This window comes from Urocitellus parryii, chromosome 9, assembly GCF_045843805.1.
Source record: "Urocitellus parryii isolate mUroPar1 chromosome 9, mUroPar1.hap1, whole genome shotgun sequence".
Taxonomy (NCBI): Eukaryota; Metazoa; Chordata; class Mammalia; order Rodentia; family Sciuridae; genus Urocitellus; species Urocitellus parryii.
The window spans coordinates 29719814-29742549 of NC_135539.1; the positions used below are offsets into that span (position 1 = coordinate 29719814).

The 22736-nt window shown below is 40.3% G+C and overlaps 1 protein-coding gene across 13 annotated transcripts; it reads left to right on the forward strand.

Moving 5' to 3' along the window:
* The first annotated feature begins 744 nt into the window (after nucleotides 1–744).
* On the forward strand, nucleotides 745–22350 carry Zcwpw1 (zinc finger CW-type and PWWP domain containing 1). Of its 13 annotated transcripts, none has more exons than XM_026413154.1 (18): nucleotides 745–1069; nucleotides 2300–2390; nucleotides 6502–6558; nucleotides 7276–7523; nucleotides 7971–8061; nucleotides 9124–9232; nucleotides 9699–9850; nucleotides 10056–10178; nucleotides 15558–15674; nucleotides 16403–16523; nucleotides 17212–17287; nucleotides 17669–17773; nucleotides 18716–18799; nucleotides 19523–19589; nucleotides 19955–20046; nucleotides 20663–20723; nucleotides 21216–21350; nucleotides 21901–22350. In XM_026413154.1, exons 3-18 carry the CDS (start codon nucleotides 6531–6533, stop codon nucleotides 22218–22220), a joined length of 1929 nt encoding a protein of 642 aa, XP_026268939.1. In that variant the 5' UTR covers nucleotides 745–1069; nucleotides 2300–2390; nucleotides 6502–6530; the 3' UTR covers nucleotides 22221–22350. The 13 variants fall into 13 exon arrangements, with proteins under 13 accessions (XP_026268939.1, XP_026268942.1, XP_026268945.1 ...); XM_026413157.1 differs by having other exon boundaries at nucleotides 745–906; XM_026413156.1 differs by lacking the exon at nucleotides 745–1069 and adding an exon at nucleotides 1078–1291.
* The last annotated feature ends 386 nt before the right edge of the window (nucleotides 22351–22736 follow it).

Here is a 22736-nt window from a genome sequence, read left to right on the forward strand (position 1 = left end):
TAGCTATGTCCGGCCCTACTGATATCCTTTGTCTCTGCAGCGCGATCCCCCCCTCTGTAGGCGGGGGAGCTGGTGTGAAAAGGTCTCCTTGACACTCGACCCTTGTTCCTGAGGAATGAGTCTCAGCGGTCTCCGCCCGGCTCTAAACCCGACAACCTCCCTACCCCGCCTCCTTCCTCCCCCTAGTGGGTAGCGCCTGCGCACACCCTTTTGGGCTTGCGCGGGTAGCTGCAGCACGTGCTGGAGATGATGCCCCGCCTTCAGTCCTGGGGGCGGGAACTATTACGTCGCTTCCTCAGGTTTGGTATACGCAGCGTGCGTCAGCACGAATCCGAGGGGCGTGGTTTTCCCAGTAAAGGAGGCGTGTTCATGAATTATTCATGAGGCGATCGCACACCTCCCTTCAGCCCACCTACTTAGTAGGGCTTCGGAGGGAGTAGAAGGGAAAACATGAAGTAGAGACTGGGGAGAAGTGGAGTGTACTGACCGTATTCTTAGGAACTGTTCTCAGCAAAGTGCGATTATGTCATTTTATCTCACCCCCCCTTGGAAGTATTCTCTGAAAAAAAAAAAAAAAAAGACAACGGAAACAGCCAAGGTTGTCCCAACTTTCCCCGAAAAGGCTCGCTCATTTGCCTTTCTCCAATCACGATCACCACAAAACACCACGCCTTACTCTCCGCCTCCACATCCACGTACTGACCCCAACGCCTCCGCCCACCACCCGGCGCCTGCGCTCGAGGCCTCCGGGCCCGCGGACGGCTCGCACGCGGGCCCTCCGGGGGCACCCTGCGACTTCTCACCGCCTTGTATCAAAGCGAGCGTGGGCAGGGAAATGGATTCAGCCCATCTTGGGTCCCTTGCCCCAGCCCTTGGGAAACCGCGATTCGACGCCGTTTTCCCCTGGTGATGAATGTCCCGGTCTCCCTTTCAACAGTTTTAGAAGTGGATGGTATAAGTGGGAATGGAGGCCCAGGATAGTCTCAAAATTAAAGAGTGCGGAGACTGGAAGGGAGAATAAGTGTGAAAAGCTGACGGAAGAAGCAGTGTGTGGCAAAGAGATGAGTTGGTAAATGTGCTTCAGAACACTCAGGCACTGTTGCTGCCGCCTATTTTAAAAAGTGAAGTCGACGAGGATTATGGGATTTGTAGTTTAGGGTCTTCGTTTGGAAGATGGCCGCTCAGCAGCAGCTGCAACTTCCAACTGCGCATGTGCTGTGGTCTTGAGCGCTCCCCTTAGGGGGCGGAGCTTGTGCACGTCCTCGCGCCTTCTCCTCTTGGCGGGAAAAAAGTAGGTCCAGGTTGTAGGGGCTTGCAGAGTCACGGCTGCGGCACGCTGTGCTTATCACCTTCAGGTCTTCCTCGACCCAGAAGGTAGCTGGCTCCTCTCCAGTTGTAGATGAAGGTGCTAGGTGCTGCCAGTTTTGGCACCTGTGTCTGAGGAGAAGGTTTCTCTTCAGGGCGATGACCAACTCTTGCCCCTTCTCCTCAGAACCTCTGAAACTCCAGCTCACCCCCAACAGGCGAAAATGACCAGTCCTGTGGCGGGCACCGGCGGTATGCCGTAGAGCGAGGCTCCCAGGCCTGGGTGGGAGGGGCCCCCGGGGACACCGGCCCCTGGGGGAGTCTTGGTTGGGAGGGGACCGGCTAGTCGCCGGTCCCCCCTCAGGGGAGTCGAGAACCTTTGGCTCTGTCCCTAAGAACTGGTGAGGGGAAAGGGAAAATGGAAGCTCGTCCGCAGTCAGGCTCGACCTCGCGCCCTTTGAGGGGAGGTGGCGCGGCGCCTGGGAGGTCACAGGGGACGTGCTTCTTTAAGCGAAAGCCACCCAAAAGCCCTGTTCGGGGGTTTACGGCTGCTGGGGAGGGGTGTCCCACAGCAGGAACGTGAGGGCCACCAGCCATCGCGCTAGAGAAGCGGCCGACCCCGCTTCTTTGTACCCTCTGAACTAAGAAGCTGTAGTTTACGGTGAATTTATTGATAAGCTGTGAGAAGTTTAGTTCGGGTAGTTGCTTCTGAGGGTAAATAACTTGGTGTGGGCATAAGGGTTCCTGGAAACGACTTTTCATCTTGTGAAAAAGCTGAAAAATCAGGTTTGTGGAGCGCGCATGCGCCCGAGCCCACCTATGCCCAGAATGGACCCTGCTGCAGTTCACGGCTGGGGAATGAGCGCGAACCACGTGCTGCTAGACAGTGATGCCCAGGGGAGCTCAGACTCTGAGACTTTACAGCCTTTAAATAAGTTCTGAGGCTCACAGAGTCCATGGTAAAGTACAATTCTAAAGGATTTGCTTTTCTTAGACTAACGACTGGAGGAACAATATGAAGAGGGAATCTTAAAAGGCGGAATTAACTTTTTTTAAATATTGCCAAGACTAAATTATTTTACTAGGTAAGATCTTTAACTTTTTGATAGGAGAATTCTTTTGTTCTCAATTTATGGAGGGCTCCAAAGAGTTTTTTATGTGGTTTGTGTCTATTGATGTTAACATATTAGACATTAAAACTCTGAAATATGTAAAATATTTACTTAGAAATAACTCATAAACTCGCTATATAGTATTTTGGGAAAAATGTATTTTCCTAAACAGAAGACATTTTAGTGGGAAGAGTGGCATTGTTTATATTTTCACAAACCTCATGTCTGCTTAGTAGAAAACAGCCAGATTCTCATCTGTTTCAATCTGTTGTAATATCTTGTTTTGGTATAAGTGTATGAGAAAGCCAGGCGTGACTCAGGAGGCTGAGCCTGGCAACTTCAAAACCAGCCTCAGCAACTTAGGGAGATCCTGTCTCAAAGGATAAAAAGGGCTGGGGATGTGGCTTAGTGGTAAAGTTCAATCCAAAGTAAAAAAAAAAAAAAAAATAGTATGTGAAAAAAAAATGCAGCTTAACACAAATAATTAGTTGGAAAAGGAAAGAACTCCTCAGGGATTTTGGACTACATTTTGAGGATGCAGCCTGGGCTGGATAATTTTATCTCAGTATTAATTATGAGTTTTTAGTGCTTTATTTTTCTTTTTGGGATTGAACCCTGGGGCACAACCACTAAGCCACATTCCCAGCCCCCTGGTTGCCCCACCTTTAAAAAAATATTATTCAGAGACAGGGTCTCTACTAAGTTGCTGAGATTGGCTTTGAACTCCTGGTCCTCCTGCTTCAGCCTCCCAAGTCACTGGGATTACAGGCATATGTCACCACACCTGGTTTTCTTTTATTATCTTGTTCTAAGTTCTTTTGGTTCTTTTTCCCTTCTCTACTCTTTTTGTCCCCCATGTGCTGGGAATTAAACCCTTGCTAGTGCTAGGCAAATGCTCTACTACTGAAGTAAATCCCCGGCCCCTACCCTCCTTTCTTAGGTTGAGTGAGTGGGATACAGTTTATGGGATTTTCTGGTTATTTTACTTCCTATGGTAAAGGTTTTGGGACTGTCTCTGTGTCTTTATTGTCATCTCCATCTCTCCTTCCCTATCTCCTTTTCATCTAAGGTAAGAAAAAGAGAAATGCTAATCCTGGATCTAGAGTCCTTAGTCTGTTCAGAAGAAAGTTGGTGATGTTTTGTATATTTATTAGCTATGATTTCTTTTTTTCTCTCTGAACCAGATTTCAATATTTGTTATTGTAGAAAGAAGGAAATTAATCTGAAACAAGGAGCAGAAACTTGAGTTGTCACTTCTTTGCTTTCTCTTCTCTGTTGGTCAGGCTAGAACTCTTGTTTAAAAGTAATGGTCTTCATCATATTTCTCCTTAGATTAAGGGGACCTTTAAGCATCACAACTTATAGATTTGCTATGTCTTGTTAATTTAATAATAATATACAATTCTATCCAGTTGCTTGGAGTTTCAGAAACACTTTGGCCTAGAAAGGTCTGTGTAGGTTTAGATAAGGACTTGAACCTAAATATTAGAAAAGTTTTTATTTTTACATTGGTCAAAGTATTCTTTTTATTACATTTGAAGAATTTAAAATAAAAATATATTTTTCATTGGTGCATTACAGTTGTATATAATAATGGGATTTTTTTTTACATATTTATACATGCACATGGCATAAGAGTATAATTTGGCCAATATTATTTCCCAGTATTCCCCTCCTTCCTTTGATCCCTTTCCTCTACTGATTTCCCTTTGATTTTCATGAGATTCCCTGACTTTTCTAAAAGTTAATTTTTTAATTGGTAATATGTATGTTATAAAATTCAGAAATAATGCAGTATCATGAAAAGCTTCCTTTCATTCTCATCCACCCAGATCTACTGCTCAGAGGCATTTTGATCAATTTTTTATATATTCTTCCAGAGACAGTTTATGGATAAACAAGCATATTATGTAGACATACATTTTGAATAGCCAAATGTCATCTTAAAAACATTAATTTTCATTCTACTTTTCCTCCCTCAGTACAGCTGTTATAATTTAAATGATCTTCATGGGTACTTTTCATGAGATTTTTCAGAATTCTGGAGTCTAGGAGAAGATATGTTTGTCATTTATGGTCACATTTTCATTTGTGGTCAGATATTCCTTTTGCAGCTTATTAAAGTTTCTAGCTTTTACTGAAGATCATATTAAAGAAAGAAAACAATTTGCTTCAGTGTTTCTCCCCCAAATTTCTACTTGCCTTTTTTTTCCCCCTGGAGAAATTATGTTTGGGGATTGGTGGTGATGAGTTAAGATGGACACAGTGAGGAAATGTGCTCCTTAATATAAGGGAAAAGTAGTTACTTCAGAAAACTATATCTGAATTGTTCACATTTATGAAATTAAGAAAAGGAACAGAAAAATATCAAAGGATAATTTTAAAATACTTTGCATGTAGCCATGAGGAGTGCATGCTAATCAAGCCCCCAATACCTTTTGAGTTCACTTTCTGATCTAGATGATGGAACTCTAACTTGAACAAGTTTGGCATTTGAGTATCTTAAAATCTTCAGATTCTTTAACCAGAAGTGTCTAAGAACCAAAAAGTCTATTTTATGTTGCCTTTATGTCTCTTTGTGGTGGGAGATTAAGTAGTTAGAAGAACTGAGTGTCAGTTCCAGGGTCTTCAAAATTCAAAACCAACAGCCAGAAACAAGATCACTAAGTAGAATGGATGTGTTTTTAGGATTTAGAAGCAAAAGTCTGGGTTGGTCTGAGTTCTAATATGTATTAAGACTAAGACTTTGGGCAAACCATTTACCTCATGTTGTGTATTTTTCTTCTGTAAAAAGAGGAGCTGAGACTTTATGCCTCTAAAGCCCTCCTAGAGTTATATTGTTTGTTACAATCACCAAAATCAGGAGGCTGGGATGTCCTTGGGATAATGCTTGCCTAGCATGCTCCAAGCCTTGAGTTCAATCCCCAGCACTGAAAAAAAATGGTGTGTATGCTTTAAGCCTATATGTTTTAACATGTATTCTTACGTATGCTTTCTGTATGTTGTGTTAAAATTATGGTGAAACATTGAATTAGACTATTGGGTTTCAGCACAGCACAGTTAACAGCACCAACTTTGACAGACATGTTCTGATTCTGGTTTTATGGTTTATTAATTCTTCAATATCTCTAAATTTTTGTAAGCTGCAGTTTCTTCACATATAAAATGGTATCTAAGATTTGTGAGAATTAAATGAGATAATATATAAAAGGTAAAGAAAATAGTGTTGAATATATGTTAACCATTATCATTAATTGCAATAACAATAGTAAGAATGAAGCACATTGGTGTAGTGTAGAACCCCTCTGAATAGATTGCTGAATAGCTATGAATATCAAAGAAGGTTCTGAAAGTTCTTATTACTAAGTTTTAAGTAGAAGAGTAAGATAGAAGGTTCAGTTCTCTGAAGACTTCTGCTGTTTATGAATATTTCTGAGCTATAAACAAACATGGGTAGAGTCCAGTATTTGGGAAAACATTGGCCTGAGGATCTAAGTAAATGGAAAGCAAACATTACAATGATGTCAAAAGGGGATTCTCTATGCCATAAGAGAATTGCCAAATTATTTGTATTCTAAGTATGTAGTGGAACTTCAGGAAATGGAGGAAAGTGCTCACTCTTGAACTCCCAGGACTGTCAGCCCTACAAACACTACTTCTACTAATGCTTCCACCACTGCCACTCCAATGGCTACCTAGTATGAGTGCCCACCTTACATCAAACATGGTTCTAGGTACTAAAAATACTAAGGATTTTTGCTCGTATTTAAAACAGTAATTCTCATTATTCCTTGGTATGTAATTGATACTGCTGAATTGGGGAGAAGTATTGTCAAAAAAGCAGAAATGTAGTCAAGATTCCCAAGCAAATAGATATTGAACTCAAGAAAACAGGGAGAGGAAAAAGTAATCAGGGTCTGGGGTTTTAGCTCAGTGGTGGAGTACTTGCCAAGTGTGTGTGAGGCACTAGGTTTGTTTCTCAGTACTACATAAAAATAAAATAATAAAGGTATTGTGTCCATCTACAACTAAAAGAATATTTTCAAAGTGATCAGAATCATCGTTCATTTCTTTTTTCTAACAGAGGCAAAGAAAGCTGTGTTTCTCAGCTGAATGATGACAACATTGCAGAAAAAAGAAGGTGAGCCAAGAATGAGGGAGGTTCACTTTATACATTTATCTCATTTTCTCTTTCTGAACATCCTTTGCACCAAAGGGCAGTTCAGTTCATATATATTTTCTGTTCACTCTGTTCAAATTTCTACTCTGAAAGATACTTTGAGCAGAAATAAATATGATTTCTGAACTCATAGGGAGAAGAAAGATATTCAAACATCTATAACATAAAGTTGAATGTGGTAAGTGCTATCTGAGAGGTGCAAAGAATTATAAAGGCTCAGAAGAAAGAGATATTACTTATACCTGAGAGGATCAGTGTAATTTCATGGATGAGGTAGCATAAGATTGGCCCTTGAATAGTTTGTAGATTTTTGGCTAGTGCTTTGAAGCTAAATTCTCAAAAAATTTTATTCAAAGTTAAGCAAATTTTTAAAAATTTACACTTGAATACTCAGCTTTCTATATGCCTATATTTTTATCACCTTTGAATTGGTTCCCAAACCAATTTGGGACTGTGCCAGAATCAACTAGTCTTATAAAATTATAGATTTCTGGGCCTCACTTCAGTCTACTTCATCATAATCTGAGGGGGGCGGGTGATGTGGAACAGGCAGGGACAGACCTAGGAATCTGAATTTATTAAAAATTCTTCCCATATAATTCTCATGTGGCTAGTAAAGAGACAGTGTTCAGCGATGTCTGTTAGACTGTTTCATAAATTCCATTTGATCAATTTCAGAATGTGGGAAGGGATCAAAGAAACCCTTTGCCCCACCTACACAAAAATTGCATAGCATGATACCGAATGGCCCCAACTCACACAGAGACGAGACCCTGGGGATCAGTTCTCCAGTGGCAGAAGCCAAGGCAAGCCCACCAAAAGCCAGGTTAGAGAAGGAGGAAAAGGCAACTACAGAGGATGGTCCAGGGGTTGGTCAGGAGAAAAAAGGAAAGGCTCAAGACAAGCCAGCAGAGAAGAAGGAAAAGGTATGAGTCACATTAATGAACTCTCATAGGAAAGTTCCTCCTACTCTGCCCCCAGCCCCTGGGGCTAGACAAACAATCTTTTCATGTTGGGGAACTTCATCCTGTAGTTGCAATATTATATTTGTGGTTTTTATTTTTTTTAACTTCTGTTTTCTTCCCTAAGAGGCAAAAAGATATTTTGATGAAAGCATTTGATGAAATAATAGAATGAGGTAGGTTAGAGTGGGAGTAGAAGTAGACAGAAATATTATAAACATTTCTCTTTTCTTCTACTCCTTTATTCCCAGGACATCTGGGATAAAGTTTATGAACTCCTTAGGTATGTTGACTTCATACCTTCAGTCCTGTGAACTTAACTGCCTCATCTAAAGGAGGCTTTCCTGACTGGCCAGAGGAAAGAACTATGAAAAGATAAGCAGTTTTCCCTTCTTACCCTCATCTCTGCAGGGAAAATCAAGTCTTACCAATGCAGAATTTGAAGAGATTGTCCAGATTGTGCTTCAGAAGTCCCTTCAGGAGTGCTTGGGTTCGGCTTGTGGTAAGAGAAAAAAGGTTTCAGTTAGGTAAAGTGACTTATCTGAGAAGTAGTGTAAGTTTGACATCTTTTCTTCTCTTTCTTCCTCATAAGTAAAGAAACATTAGACAAGACTTTGAAATACTTAATTCCTTATCAATAGGACCATGGCTAACCCACCTAAGATAAAAGGTACAGACCTTTAGAAAAGTGGATTAGATTGATTTCAGAATATAGTCTTAAACTAAAAAAAAAAAAAAAAAAAAAATGGGGGCGCAGGCAAAACTGGGAATTGAACCCAGGACCACTCTACTGAGCTACATCTTTAGCCCATTTTATTTTTATTTTGAGACAATGTCTTGCTGTGTTGCCCAAGCTGGTCTTAAACTTATGATCCTCTTGCCTCAGTCTCCCGAGTATTGGGGATTACATGCAGCACCATCATGCTCATCTCACCTACATTTTTAAAATGCCCTTTTTTATAATATTTTATTTTATTTTATTTTATTTTTTTTTATAATATTTTAAACTGCAATTTTAATTCATTTCTATATGTTTACAGTCTACTTAGGAAAGAAAAATTGTTTTCCCAGATTTGAAGAATTTAGTCTCCATCTATCCTTGTATATTTCTGTTTTTAATGTTTTAACATCTTCTTAGGGTTTTGGTTTTTAGAAGAAAGAACTCTGTAGTATAGGCCCCAGGGCCTTCTCCATAAAGTTTGAGGCTAAGGAGAATGGTCTAACACTTCAGCCATTCTCAGGTATACTTCTGTTCCTAGAAGGGGTTTGAGGAAAAGTGATATAATTTGTGTGTGTGTGTGTGTGTGTATTATTTTTACATATACAAAATAAAGTTATAATTATCTAGCTGTCCTGGAGTGAATCAGATCAGTCTGGAAAGGCTTGCAGAAAGATACAGATTTCTAGTTTTTTTTTTCTGAAAATTTAAAGATTTAGGTTTTATCATATGACAAGTAGCCAAAGGTAAACTCTTCTAGGCACAGGAAAGAGACAAATGTTATGGTTAGTAAATACTGAGTGATTGTCTTATTACTTCTCTGCTTATAATATTCTGTTTTGGGAGGGATGGGATCTGGTCTTAATTTTGCAGAGACTACCTGTGTTCAGACCAATTCCCAGTCAGACAAAGAACCAGGCATTGCTTCTGCTACTGATAATGATAACGCTGTTGGGTAAGTTTATCCCAGGGAGGCAAGTTAAACATGGGGAATTAACATTGGGAAATGGTGATTTATCTATATATCTAGTCATTTATGGTGTTTCTACTGATTATAGGCATGTACCACCATGCTCATCTCACCTAAATTTTTAAATTGTACTTTTACAATATTTTAAAATGTAATTAAAAATTATATAATTTTATTTCTACTGATTTTATTTCTACTGATTTCTCTCAGCTAAGGAAAGAAACCTCTTTCAGCTGAGGAAAAAAATAAGCAAGTAGATGAGTAAAATGACCTCAGGTGGCTTTAATGGACGTAGGATTGGTATTTTTTTCCTTGTTCATTCTAATTGTGTGCTGTACCACCAAGCTATACCCTTACCCCCAAATCTAGAAATCTTTTATCTTTCTTTCACCCTTGAGGTCTTTCAAAAGTTGCTCCTTTTGACTTTTTCACTTGAAAATATCATTTTCAGAGAGAGGAAAATGATACCTCATACTCCAGAGACTTCAGCCTCTGTAGAAGATGTCCCAGAGATAAGAACATCTAAATCAGCCCAACTGGTTCCTGCACCTTCTGAGAAGAAATTTAATAGACTTTCCTTAAGCAAAAGAAAGAGGGAAGCTCGTAAGTGTAGTCAGATACAATTTGATTCCTGACTTAGATACTTAAAGAAATGAGAGGATGGGACAGTTAATAGGCTGAGAATTTTCAGTCCAAGTCTTGAAATTATTGAGCTTTGATTCCTCTTTTCACTGACCTTTTCTATCTACAAAGATTCTTTTCTTCATCTCCTCACCTCATAATGTTTTTTTTTTTTTAACCTTCCCAGAAGATGAAAAAATGGACAAAGTTCAAGGTGGACATGAGTGCAGAGAGAAAGACCATCCAGAGAAAATAATTCAGGGTGATTCTCAGATCAGGGGTCAGCAAAAAGGGGAAGAAAGTGGTTTTGGTGAGTTTATCCAAAGTTTATCACTTGGTTTGGCAAGCCCACCTGGGCTGAATATTCAAAATGGAGGAGAGAGACAAGGATTAGAATGTTAGAGGAAACTGCAAAGACTCTAACTTTCACAGTTGCTTGTTAAATAATATGCTGCTGAGGAAGAGAAAGATTCCATTCATTCAGTCATTTATTCACATAATCCTTACGTACCAGGCATTTTAGATAGTACCCAGGCAGAAAACTAAGATGTGGTCAGAAAGGTAGAAGAAAAATTATGAGAGTGGTATCACAGATATCAGAGGAGGAAAGAATTTGAAGAAAAAGGGAGTGCTTAGTCATGTCAAATGCTATCATGGAGAAGCCAGAGAGGGTAAAGATTTGAAAATACTCAAGGATATCACAGTTAGGAAGCCATTAGGGTTTGATAATAGTTATCATATGGATTGGTAAGGGTGTATGGATGGTTATATTTAGTTGCAGAGTAAACACTTTTTAGTTAGTATACATGTGAAAATTAAGAGGGAGAAAATGGACAGAGTGGGAGAGTTGTGGGAGGGATATTCATTTTATAACTTTCTTCTATCTATCCATCCATCTATTCATCTGTCTATGAATAACAAATGAGACAGGGTCTTCCTGTGTTGCCCAGGCTGATCTCAGACTCCTGAGCTCAAGTGATCTACCTGCTTCAGCCTTCCCAAGTACTGGGATTATAGACATGTGCCATCATGCCTAGAATTATCTTTTAAAAGAGAGACTTGATCATATTTGTATGTTAAGGGAAATTTATTTATAGAGGGGGAGAAATTGAGATAGGAATGGGAAGAGATTCAAGGAATTTGTCCTTCACCAAGAAGGACACCTTAGCCTTTGGGATGGGTTGAAGGCAGAGTCACAATGAATATGGATTAATTTATTTTTATGAATTTTTTTGTGTTCCAGGGATTGAACCCAGGGCTTTGCATATGCTAAATATGCACTCTACCACTGAACTATATCCTCAACTTATTTGTTTTCTTTTTTTTTTTCTTAAAGAGAGAGTGAGAGGAGAGAGGAGAGAGAGAGAGAGAGAATTTCCAACATTTATTTTTTTTTTTAGTTCTCGGCGGACACAACATCTTTGTTGGTATGTGGTGCTGAGGATCGAACCCGGGCCGCAAGCATGCCAGGCGAGCGCGCTACCGCTTGAGCCACATCCCCAGCCCTTATTTGTTTTCTTAACTACACTTATTAGTGTGTTAATTGTGTGCCATGTACATTAGGAGCTAGAAATACAGTGATGAATAAATTTGATAGCTCTTATTCATAGAATTACAGTTTTTGTGTGTTAGATAATGAAAAGTATAATATGAAATAATCAAGGTGACGTTTAGATATTTATGACAAGAAATAAAACAGATCGTACAATATATTAGTAGGTTCAAAAATTCAGACATAAATAGCTAATACTTTAGGAGAAAACAGGCTTGTACAGAAACCCCCAAAATAATAGAAAACAAAATCCAAAGTATAAGGATTGGTATAGTAAAAAGTCAGGTGGTATCTAATATGTATGTGTATATGTACATTGTTTTGATTGTAAAAGCATAATAGAATTTGCACAAACTTGGAAAAAACACTAGAAAGACTTTGCGGGTACCAACAAGAAAGATAGTCCAGATTAGTGAACCATTCCTCTAATTACAATGACATGGTAGCAATAAGGATCTGGAAGTATAATCTAATTGGATGGTCAGGTGGTCTGAAACTCAGATCACCACAAGGGAGTGTTCTAGGTAGGTTTGTTTCTTGAAAAGAGAACTAAGAGTTTTTTTCCCTTTTGGTTTTATTCGAACAGATAAACTTAGATGTACCTGTTAAGAACTATTCTTGGTATACTGTAGACCCTGTTGACCTGCTCTCCAGTTCTTCCAAATAAACCAGTGTCATTAGGTTTATGTGGCTCCCTCTTCTGTACTCATTACCGCCAGGATAGGATTTTAGATTGACAGATATGAGCTCATTCCCTAGGTGGCGCCTGTGAGTTGAATTATGATTGTAGTGAATTTGTCAGCCTCTTGCTGTAAGTGAACCATTCCTTCTGTTTCTTACAATTGCCAAGGAAAAGAGTCTTCTGGAGAATAAAGTAGAAAGGGGTGAATCCCCTAAATACAATTTTCACTAAATATTGTGAAGGAAAAGAAGAGTGTCACTAGGAAATGATGGAGACCTAAGTAAGATTGGGATTGTCAGGGAATTTCTAAGGAAATTATATTTCAGATGTAACCTGAAAAAAAATAAAAGAAGTTATTCAAGTGAAGAGTAGGATAAAATTTTAGGTAGGGGTAAGTTTGTCATATTCCCAGTACCAAATAAAAAAAAAAAGTATGATTGGAGTTCAGAGAGCAAGGGAGGGAAGTGGGAAAGTGCCTTAGGAAAAATGGAAAGAACTAGGCAGTGGTTAGATCAATGACCTTGACTGTGCTATAGTGAAATTTTTATACTTTAGTGCAGTGTGTCATTCTTAATTTCTTTTTTTATGTGCATGATACTGGGGAATAGAATCCAGACCCTTGCACATGCTAGGCAAGTGCTATACTACTGAGCTACGTCCGTAGCCCTTTTTAAAATCTCACTTTGAGTCAAGGTCTTACTAAATTGCTCAAGCTGGTCTTGAACTTGTGATCCTCTTGGTTCAGCCTTCTGAGTATTTGGGATTACAGGTGTACATCACCATGCCTGGCCAAATTAATGTTTAAAATGATCCTTTAGTGATAAATTAGTGGTTGAAATATGGGGAAAAGAAGGAGGAGTCAACCAATTACTAAGTTAGTGGTAGCATGGCTGGGATTAGGATGATAAAAATGGAGAGAGAGAAAGAAATAGATAGTTTTATGATAAGTTTTAGAGATAAAATTGTAACAACTTGGTAATGAATTGGATATTGGGGACAGGAAGAGAGGAAAGGTTCTGTCAAAGATGTTTGGTTTTGGGCTTAAGCAGTTATGTAAAAGAAAGTGATAAGAGTGGAAGAACAACACATTTGTGGGATAAGATTCAAGGTTAGGTGTACTAAACTTGAGATCTTTGTGAAACTTCCAAATAAAAGTATCAGGGTTGGGGATGTAGTCCAATGGAAGTGTATGTACACATGGCCAAGTTCAGTTCTCAGCAGAACACACACACACAATGCCAAAAGGCAAGGTGGAATCTGTAATTCGGGTATGAAAGTGGATTTCAAAGATATGGGAATGGGTGAGCTTGTCTAGGGGAAAGTATAGTGTGGGGAAAGAAAGCCCGTGATTGGGCTTTGGAACTGTGACATTTAAAGATTGGATGGAGAATGAGGAGAATCTAGCAAAGGAAACTGAGGAGGAAACGGTCTGAAAGATGAGGGGAGGGGACAGGAGAATGAGGTAACACAGAACTCAGGATGCTAGTGTTTATGGAATGAATGGCCAATTGAAATGCTGTTAATGTGTGTCTGTGACATCAGTCTTCATTATCCTGGAACCACATATGGTGAACATCAGTTTTTCAGAGCACATTGTCTTTTCCTTTCAGTTGTTTGAACAGAAACTTTAAAAAATTGATGTCATTGGATATTTCATCCCAAGCCATAAATATCCAGTTTTATATCATTAGAGTGGTTTCTTTCCATTCATTTTCTTGTGAATAATTATTGCTTTCACACGAGAGAGTGAACTTACCAGAGGAACATAATGGTTGGTAATATGAATTGTGAAAATATAGTGATACCTACGTGCCTGGTTTTTCTCTAGCAACTTTCAGTTTCAGGAGTGTAAGCACAGAAAAGGAAGAAACTGGGTTCATTCAAGGTGGTGTTTTGTCATGGGTGGAAGAAAGGACAGATAAAAAGGCAGCTGAAGATGTCTGCAAGAGAGTCTAAGGAAGTGTTAGAGAACCAAAGGTGATTGGTTCAGAGTGAAGAATAGAGGTTGTTACCAAGCAGAGAAGATGGGAGGAGATAGTGGATTGAGAAAGTTGCTATAGGGCTCATTGAATAGGTGAGGTAGGAGAGGACAGGGCTTTTTTTTTTTTTTTTTTTTTTTTTTTTAGTTTTAGCTGGACACAATATCTTTATTTTAAATTTATGTGGTGCTGAGGATTGAGCCCAGTGCCTTGTGCATGCCTGGCGAGCACTCTACCACTGAGCCACAACTCCAGCCCAGACAGGGCTCGTTTTTTTTTTTTTTTGTCAGAGAAGATATTTGAATAAATGGATCAAAGGGTTTAGGATTCCCGTAGATGGCTGGTTGGGGCATGTGGAAGTGGGAGTGGATTACTGAGGTGGCATGGAGGAAAAATTTAAGGAACTGAGAGAATGGGGATTTTTTTGGTGGTTTTCCTGTGGTCATCTGGACTGAAGTCTAGAAATGGAAGAAAATAAGATAGCTGGATGCCAGCATATTTACAGGGGAGATGAAAGGATGGTAGAACCTCAAAGGAAGAAGAGATTTAAATATAGTAGCAATGGGAGTAAGGATGATGCTGGCGCAACATTCTGTCCTGAGAGACATGGACAGTGTGAGAAGGGACAGAATCCACTTAGAGGGCTGGGGTAGAGGTCAGGTTGAGTGTCATTAGTATGTCTTCAGGCTTCATAAAGGAGGCAGAGGCTCAGAGGTTAAGTATATGTGAACATTTGTTGCTCAAGTCTGTGGAATTTCAAAGGACACTCTTGGGAGGGGAAGTGTGTGGGACATAAAGTCAAGATGTGGGGATACAGAGGCTGAGATGGGAATTTAGAAGGTAATGGATAAATGGAGGCTTGGCCTTTGGGGCCCAAAGCAAATGGGAGAGAAGTGCTAGACTTAGATCAGTGTATTCGGGAGGAGGGTGAACCCAGGGCTGTTGGTCTTACAGGTTTCAATTTGTGATTTGGTAACAGATTCAGATAAGAACTGTATATTGAACACAAGGGAGGCTGGTTAGCCCTTCAAAAGAACCTTTCAGTAGTGTCATACAACAGAGAATGAAGCACTCTCAGGAAAAATACCAGGCAACTATTTTTTGATGGGGGGCAGTGTTGGGGATTGGACTGAACACATTGGGCCCAACACATGCTATGCCAGCACTTTACTGCTGAGCTATACCCGCATCCCTAAGGCAATCTTTTTATCTAAGAACTATTAATACAGGAAACTATCCTTCTGCTTGCTTGAATTCCAAGTTCTAATTTAGTCTGATCTTCAGCAAATAATTATCTTCTCTGAGCATTGATTTTTCCCAGTCATGGGGCAGGGATTGGACTAGTTGATATGTAAGATTTATATAGAGATGTGATTCTGGGGGAGTGGGAAAGTTACATTGATTTTTAGTTGGATTGAAGAAGGAATAACCTATTTTTGAGTCCTTTATGAAAGTTTTTTTTTTTTCTTGTCACAGGTCAATGTTTAGTTTGGGTCCAGTGTTCCTCTCCAAACTGTGAGAAATGGAGGCGGCTGCGTGGGAACATTGACCCTTCAATTCTCCCAGATAATTGGTCTTGTGACCAGAATACAGGTAGAAAAAAGTAGAATATTTTTTTTTCAAGTTTTATTGTTCTTCCTTCTTTCCTGATATGTATCCCTTAGATTAACTATGACATGGGTGTATTTTACACTAAAGGGGTCCTTGTAGTGACTGGGAGAAAGGAGCTTCTTATCCTGTGGAGATGACTATGGGCATAAATAGTGGGAGAAAGACAATCCTGTAAAGTTACACGAAGAAAAGGGCCTAGAATTCTGAATATATGTATTGTGTGAATTTCATTTTCTTCAGTATTGGTCTGATCCTTTCAATCCTGATTAGAATATTGGGCTGGTAGATAGCAAGGAATATGGGATTTATAGGGGAAAGCAGGTGAGAAAGACCCAATGTTCTTAGAATTATAGAATGTTTGAAACTACTTTGAAGAAATAATGATGATCTTGTCTAGCTCAGTTATTTTACACATGAGAAAATAGTCTCTGAGAAATTACTCTCATACTGCTCCATGGATGGGAACAGAGTCACACCAGGGTTTGTAAGTGGGAGTTTGGAATCTCTATATAGAGTATCAGGAGGTAGCACTCCTAATTCTCCTGGCTCAGGCTGCATTTCTTCCATGGGTCTCTATTCTTTTCCTCCAGGTGCTACTTTTGTTCTGCCTGCTTCCTATACTACTTTCTTCTTGTTCTCTCATAACCTGCATCTAGATTTCTACCTCATGAGTGTCTTCCTATCCCTTCATTCCTTCTCTCTCTTGGCAGACTTGGATTATAATCGCTGTGATATTCCTGAGGAGATCTGGACAGGGCGTGAGAGTGATGTGGCCTATGCCTCCTATGTCCCAGGATCCATCATCTGGGCCAAGCAGTATGGTTACCCCTGGTAGGGCACCGTGATAAAGAGAAAACATCCATCCTGAGCTTGGGAGTGGTAGATTCAAGCAGGGAGGGAAAGAAATGGCAGACATTTGTAATGGGAACAGTACTTGTCTTAGAAAGAACAAGGTCTTTCTAAGGTTTCTCAAAGTTAAGGTCTAACTTAAGTTAGACTGATCTTTAGCAAGTAATTATTTTCTCTGAGCATTGTTTTTCCCAGTCATAGGTTGGGGAATCATGAGGTGAGGGAGAAGACAAAATATCAAGCTCGAGGGTTTTGAAAGAGCGTGTTTTCTTGAGGTTCCAGGAAGAAAGGTCTGGCAATGCTGCCATAACTGGGTAGAAAATAGAGGGGGGATCCAAGGCATTTTAAAATATTGAGTTGTGAGAACATGCAAAGTGAAGAGAATGAGGAAGATTAGGATAGTTTCTTCCTTAGAGATTTTGTACTCAGGGTTGTGGGAATGTGCATAAGAGTAAGACAACTCTACTAGGAAGACTCTGACCTTCTGTGTACATTGATGGAAGTCACTTTAGTCATTTGAAAGTGGCCACTGGAGGGGCTAATGAGGGACCTTTTGGATCCTTTGTTTACTAAATGTATTGCCTTTTTCTGTACATGTATATTGATTAGCTTGTGTTCTGTTTATCTGATGTCTTCTTTTGTATCCCCTATGCCTGTCTCTCTTCCCCAGGTGGCCAGGCATGGTCGAATCTGATCCTGACCTGGGGGAATATTTTCTCTTTGCTTCTCATCTTGATTCTCTGCCAGTGAGTAATAAACAAGCATATCCATCCTAAAAGATATTTAGAGTTGGAAACATAGATTTAGGCAGCAGACTTGAGTACAAAAAAGACCTTAATTAGAGCTAGGAATATGGAGGTAAGTTCTCACCCCAAGAAATAAACTTGTGTTTAATTAAATCTTTACCCATTTGTAGGGCATTTTTGATTTGATAAAGATGCTTTGACTAGAATTCCTGAGGTCAAAATGGAGGAATAGTGGGATGAGGTGGAGTAGGGGATTCAGACTTCAGGGAACATATGAAGTGCAACACCTTCTTTGTAAGTCCCCTTATCTTTCTCCACTTCTTGTGGCAAGAGGAGAAAAGTAGAGAGGTCAAGAGCCAAACAGACTATCTTTTATTACAGTCTAAATACCACGTGACATTTTTTGGAGAAACAGTTTCTCGTGCTTGGATCCCAGTCAACATGCTAAAGAATTTCCAGGAGCTGTCCCTGGAGCTAGCAGGAGTGGTGAGCAAACCTGTGTGTGTGTGTGTGGGGGGGTGTCTCTTGTGATACAAGGAACTGGAAGACAAAAATCTTCCCTTTATTAAGTGTAGTCTGCTCCCAGGGGAAACTGTCTGGAGATGGTCTTTGGTCTGATCAGTCATGCCAAGGGTAAGATTATGCACGAGGCACTCTTCTTTTTGCTGGGTTGCAGTAAGGTAACAATTTTTTTTCAGTCTCCTTCCCTGCTTGCAGATAGTGGACCTTCCTGAAGGTGAAGGTACTCTACAGTTGAGCCAAATCAGGACTGACAGACATGAGGGCCCAGATTAATTTAGGATTTACCATTCTCAGTGCTGTGGACATTTTGGATCAGATAATCTTTTGTTGTGGAGGGCTGTCCTGTGCACTATAGAACGTTTATCAACATCCCTGGGGTCTTCTGGCATCTAGCCCTGCCCCTGACCCTGCTTCTAGTCATGACAAACGAAAAATTGTCTCCAGACATTGCCAAATGTCTCTGGGGCACAAAGCCTTTCTGGGTTAAGTATGTCATATTTCCTTCTTAGAGTTACTTTGTGTCCAGTGGCTATAAGATGAGCAAAGGCCCAGCAATTCAGGGGTCTTAGAAAAGGAAACAGAATTAAATCAAACAGTTGTATCTAAAGAAACTTGTGAGAAGCTTAAAAGTGAGATCACCTAAACTCCTTTACATTCACTTTGGAGACCAAAATGTCAATTGAAAAATTTTCTAGGAATTGGTGAGAGGTTTATTAGAAGGAAGAGGAGTGCTGTTTCTGAGTGCAGAAGACTGAGAACAGAGGAGTGTCATATCAATAACTGGAAACAAATAGTTAAAATACTGTCTGGTGGGTTGCAGCATGTTGGGATCACTTCTCTAATATTTATTATTGACTGATATTTAAAGCAGTATCTATTATTGACTGTAATCTTCTTCCATTTCAGAAAAAGTGCAGGAATAAGGACTACAGCCAGAAATTGGTGGCAGCCATCATGATGGCTCAGAAGGCAGAACAGATCAACATTGGGGTGGGAGAGTGTTCAGATCACATACTTGCTTTTATTTGGGACTTAGACACAAAGAAAACCATACTCCCCACTGCATTCCATAGTTGTTATCTTAGAACTGCTTTTTTCCTGAGACCAGATTCCCTTGATTCCTGAAGTCATCCATTTCTTCCCATGTCCTTGAACAAGTGGGATCTTCTCTCAGCCCAAAGAGACACAGTTTGTGGTAGGGGTCAGCCTACCTCCCTATTTAACTTCAAGTCTCAGATATTTGTACCCTAATCTCTTTTAATCTGAGAGTTTTTCAGTCTCAGATTCTGCCTATGGGGGTAAGGGTGGGGTTGAGAATGACGAACTGAATTTCTCGTTCCCTGTTACTTGTTGAATTATGAATAAACTGGGAAAATAGATTACAGTTAATCTCTATAAAAGTCCAGATAGGCCTAATATAATATTTCAAGTGAAAATGGTGTGGAAAATGAATACAAATTTTGTCAGAACTAAAATTTAGAATTGGGCTGGGGATGTGGCTCAAGCGATAGTGCGCTCGCCTGGCATGCGTGCGGCCTGGGTTCGATCCTCAGCACCACATACAAACAAAGATGTTGTGTCCGCCGAAAACTAAAAAAAAATAAATAAATATTAAAAATTCTCTAAAAAAAATAAAATAAAATTTAGAAGACAGAGGGCAAAGGCTCCCTCAGGAAGATAGTGGATGATGTTTTTGTTTCTTGGTTCCCTCAGGAGCGGGTCAACTTATTTGGTTTCTGGAGCCGTTACGGTGGATCTGACAGCAGTGGGAATGGAAAAGGTAGAAGTGGAGGGGGAGGCTGAAGAGGAAGGGGAGAGACTCTTCCATGAAAGTGGCAGCTCAAGCTTGGTTCTGGATTCTGTAATAGGAGACTCTTGTGAATTTCATTGATCCAGTATTCAGGATGGATCGACGGATGGATGGAGAGAAGAATGGGGAAAAAGAGGGTGAAAAGAGAATGTAGATGGATAGTAATGAGCTTTGAAGAGGGTGGAATCATGATATTTGGGAACTAATTTTATGAGGAAAATATCATTTGGACACAGAAGGCAGAGTTAGAAGATGGATTCTCTGGCATCAGCTTCATAATTCACCAACTTTTTTTGTAAAAATTATTTAGCCTTTCTTTTCTTTTCCTGTTCTAGACCTAATACTTTCTGGGGCTAATAGCCCAGAGTCCTACTTGGAAAAAGAAGAGGAGGAATCAGAGATAGAGAAGGAGAAAGAAGAGAAGAGAGTAAGATTAGCTTTAAATATTGGTTATATCAGGATATAGCCTTTTAGGAGAGTCCTGTAAGGAACTGGTTGTGATGGGTTTACATTTGCTATTATCCATTTCATTTCTGTCTCAGGGAAGACCAGCTGGCTGGTCTTATGTCCTAGAGGTCTCCACCAAGGGAGGCTCTCTGCAGTCCTCCTTGTTCCCTCAATTTCTCACATCTCTAGAACATTTTTTTATTAAAATCTCAATTTATACCATATTTCTGTGGTCCTTTCTGGAGAAATTTGAGAGAAGAGCAGATTGCTTTTTTATTCTTTTCTTTCCTCTGTGGACCCTTAGGATATTCATTCACTCAGTTACTTAGCATATTTCATATTCAGGAATATGAAATATAGATTTTCACTTTCTCTTTTAATTATTTTTAATTTTTAATTTATCAGCTTTTACCATGCTTGTGACCTAGCTTTATTTCCTTCTTTTATGTATTAAAACCTTGCATTGACTAATACCAAACAAAATGGGAAGGTGACCGTTGATTCCCTAAAACCCACCCGCTATTCTACAACATCCCTGTCTATTAAGACGGTTATATGACTGAATTTATCCTTTTTTTCCCTTATTCTATTCACAGGATCCAACTATGCCTGGACCAAAGCCAACCAAAACACATTCAAAAAAGCCCAAGGCAAGACGTAAGCAAGCCTGCTGGAAAGGGGCTGCGTCTCACAGTTAAGGCAAGGCAGAAGCAGAGAGTATTAGGAGTCTTCAGGTAGCTGGGTCCATCTATTTCAGCTCCAAGACCTGAAAACACAGGCAGGACTAGCTGATTGTATCAGGGAAGAAACTGTAGGTTCCTCATTTCTGTGTTTTATAAAATGTTAGGTTAAAGATGGGAAGTTTTAAATTCTTAGCCAATAAGGATGGCTTCCTAGAGAAGGCCGACTCTCAGGAGAACAGTGAAGAGAAGGAGAAGATGGGGCAGGGGGGGGGATGTAAAAAAAAAAAAAAACAACAAAACCCAAGCGGGATGGGGAACTGGAAGCCACTGAGAGAGCTCACTAGATTGAGAATAAGCAGATGTGGAGCAAGGCAGAGGCTAAATGTCGGGAGACAGTCTGCCCTTTCCAAGTTGTTATTGAGAGAGAAAAAATGTCCTTGATATTTTTGGGGTTGGGGTGATGCAGGCATGGCAGATAGACAACACAGGACCCTGAAAAAGAAGATAGTGAAGAGACCTCTGGGCAGTGAATCCATAGTGCCTCCTGCACCCAAAACGGGAAGGAAAGAAGGACAAAGGAATTCTGATCTGGACCAGCCAGGTAAGGCTCAAGGTATAAAACACTGGAGAAATGAGGTCCATAACTGCATATCCTCTCCAGGATCATTTCTGAAAAATTCTACAGCTTTTCATTACATTAAAGAAGGAATGAAAATCAGAATGAAAGCGCATGCCTCACATTGTACCTGGCACACACAGTATGAAAGCATGATGGGTTTTGAGTTGATTGATTCCAGGGAGGGGAGAATACTGAGGAGAAGAGAATGTTTATTGAATGTTACTGTAGACTGGCTAGATAGGTACTTTCCTGCTTGTTCCTTTTCTTTATTTCTGTAGCTTTATGACTGGATATTTGACCTTTTAAATATAGGACAGCTGAAACTCAAAAAGTTTAAAATTTGTTTTAAGACCCATGTTGAGCATATGGATATCCATGGCTTTAATCCAAGTCTTTCTGACCCAAAAGCCCATGTTCTTTATACTGCGATCTTTTCCACAGATATGTTTTCTTTGCATAGGTATTTAGAATTTTACTAAGCCAGCATAATCTTGCCTTTTAGGACTCTGAACTTTATTCCCATTGCATCTAGGCCTTAAGAAAAAATTTCAAGTTCCCCAAACCAAGGCCTCAGCAACCAACTTGTCTCAGGAAAAAGAAGTTAGAATGATGCCGAAGGGCCTGACCCCACCAGCTCATCACGTGGCCTGTCCCTTGGAGGGGAAAGAAGGGCCTAGACCCCAGGAACCACTGACTAAGGAGGCTGAAAGTATCCCCACTGGAGATGAAGCTTCCAGTGACCTGGACCTGGAGCAACTCATGGAAGATATTGGAGGAGAGGCCAAGGAGCAAGGGGAGCCACAGCATGGAGAGGATGCAGAGGGGTTCCCTGCAGCCTTCTTTGAGGAGTAGTCCTCTGCTCTTATCCTACTATCTCTGCAGCAGGGGAAAGAGTCTCTTGGGAGGTCCCTGAGCAGTTGATAATTTGGGGGTTGTTAGTTGGCTACAAGTTCAAGTCAGTTGTGCAGTTTATGTGTTAATAAAGCAGGTTACTGATGTGATTTGTTTGGCTTCTGTCTAAGCAGTGCTTCATTTTGGCTTCTTTCCTTCCACATGTTACTGTGGCATATCAGTGCCTCTGATGGGAGGCTTGCATGTCATAGGAGCTGGGGAAGGCAGTGAGACCTGAGTCCTGGGAGAACCTCCAAAAGGGTAGGTCTGGGTTCAGATCCTGGCTCAGTGATACTAGCCAGCTCTATAGCCTTGGGAAAGCACTTGAACTATCTCTTCATGCCTCAAATGGGCACATGGTCTAAGTAGGATTGATGTTTTCATGAGGTGATGGAATAATCAGGATAATGCTAGTGGTTACGGTGAGGGGAGATGATGGTTAGATCAGAAGCAGTCCTTGGTTCTGTGGTGGCTACC

Bases quoted from the DNA above. Each gene is read 5' to 3' on its own strand.
- Zcwpw1 (XM_026413154.1), top strand. From the start codon at position 6,531: ATGATGACAACATTGCAGAAAAAAGAAG. The intron at 6,559-7,275 runs GTGAGCCAAGAA...GATCAATTTCAG, and splicing joins AACATTGCAGAAAAAAGAAG to AATGTGGGAAGGGATCAAAG. The intron at 17,288-17,668 runs GTGAGTAATAAA...CTTTTATTACAG, and splicing joins CTCATCTTGATTCTCTGCCA to TCTAAATACCACGTGACATT.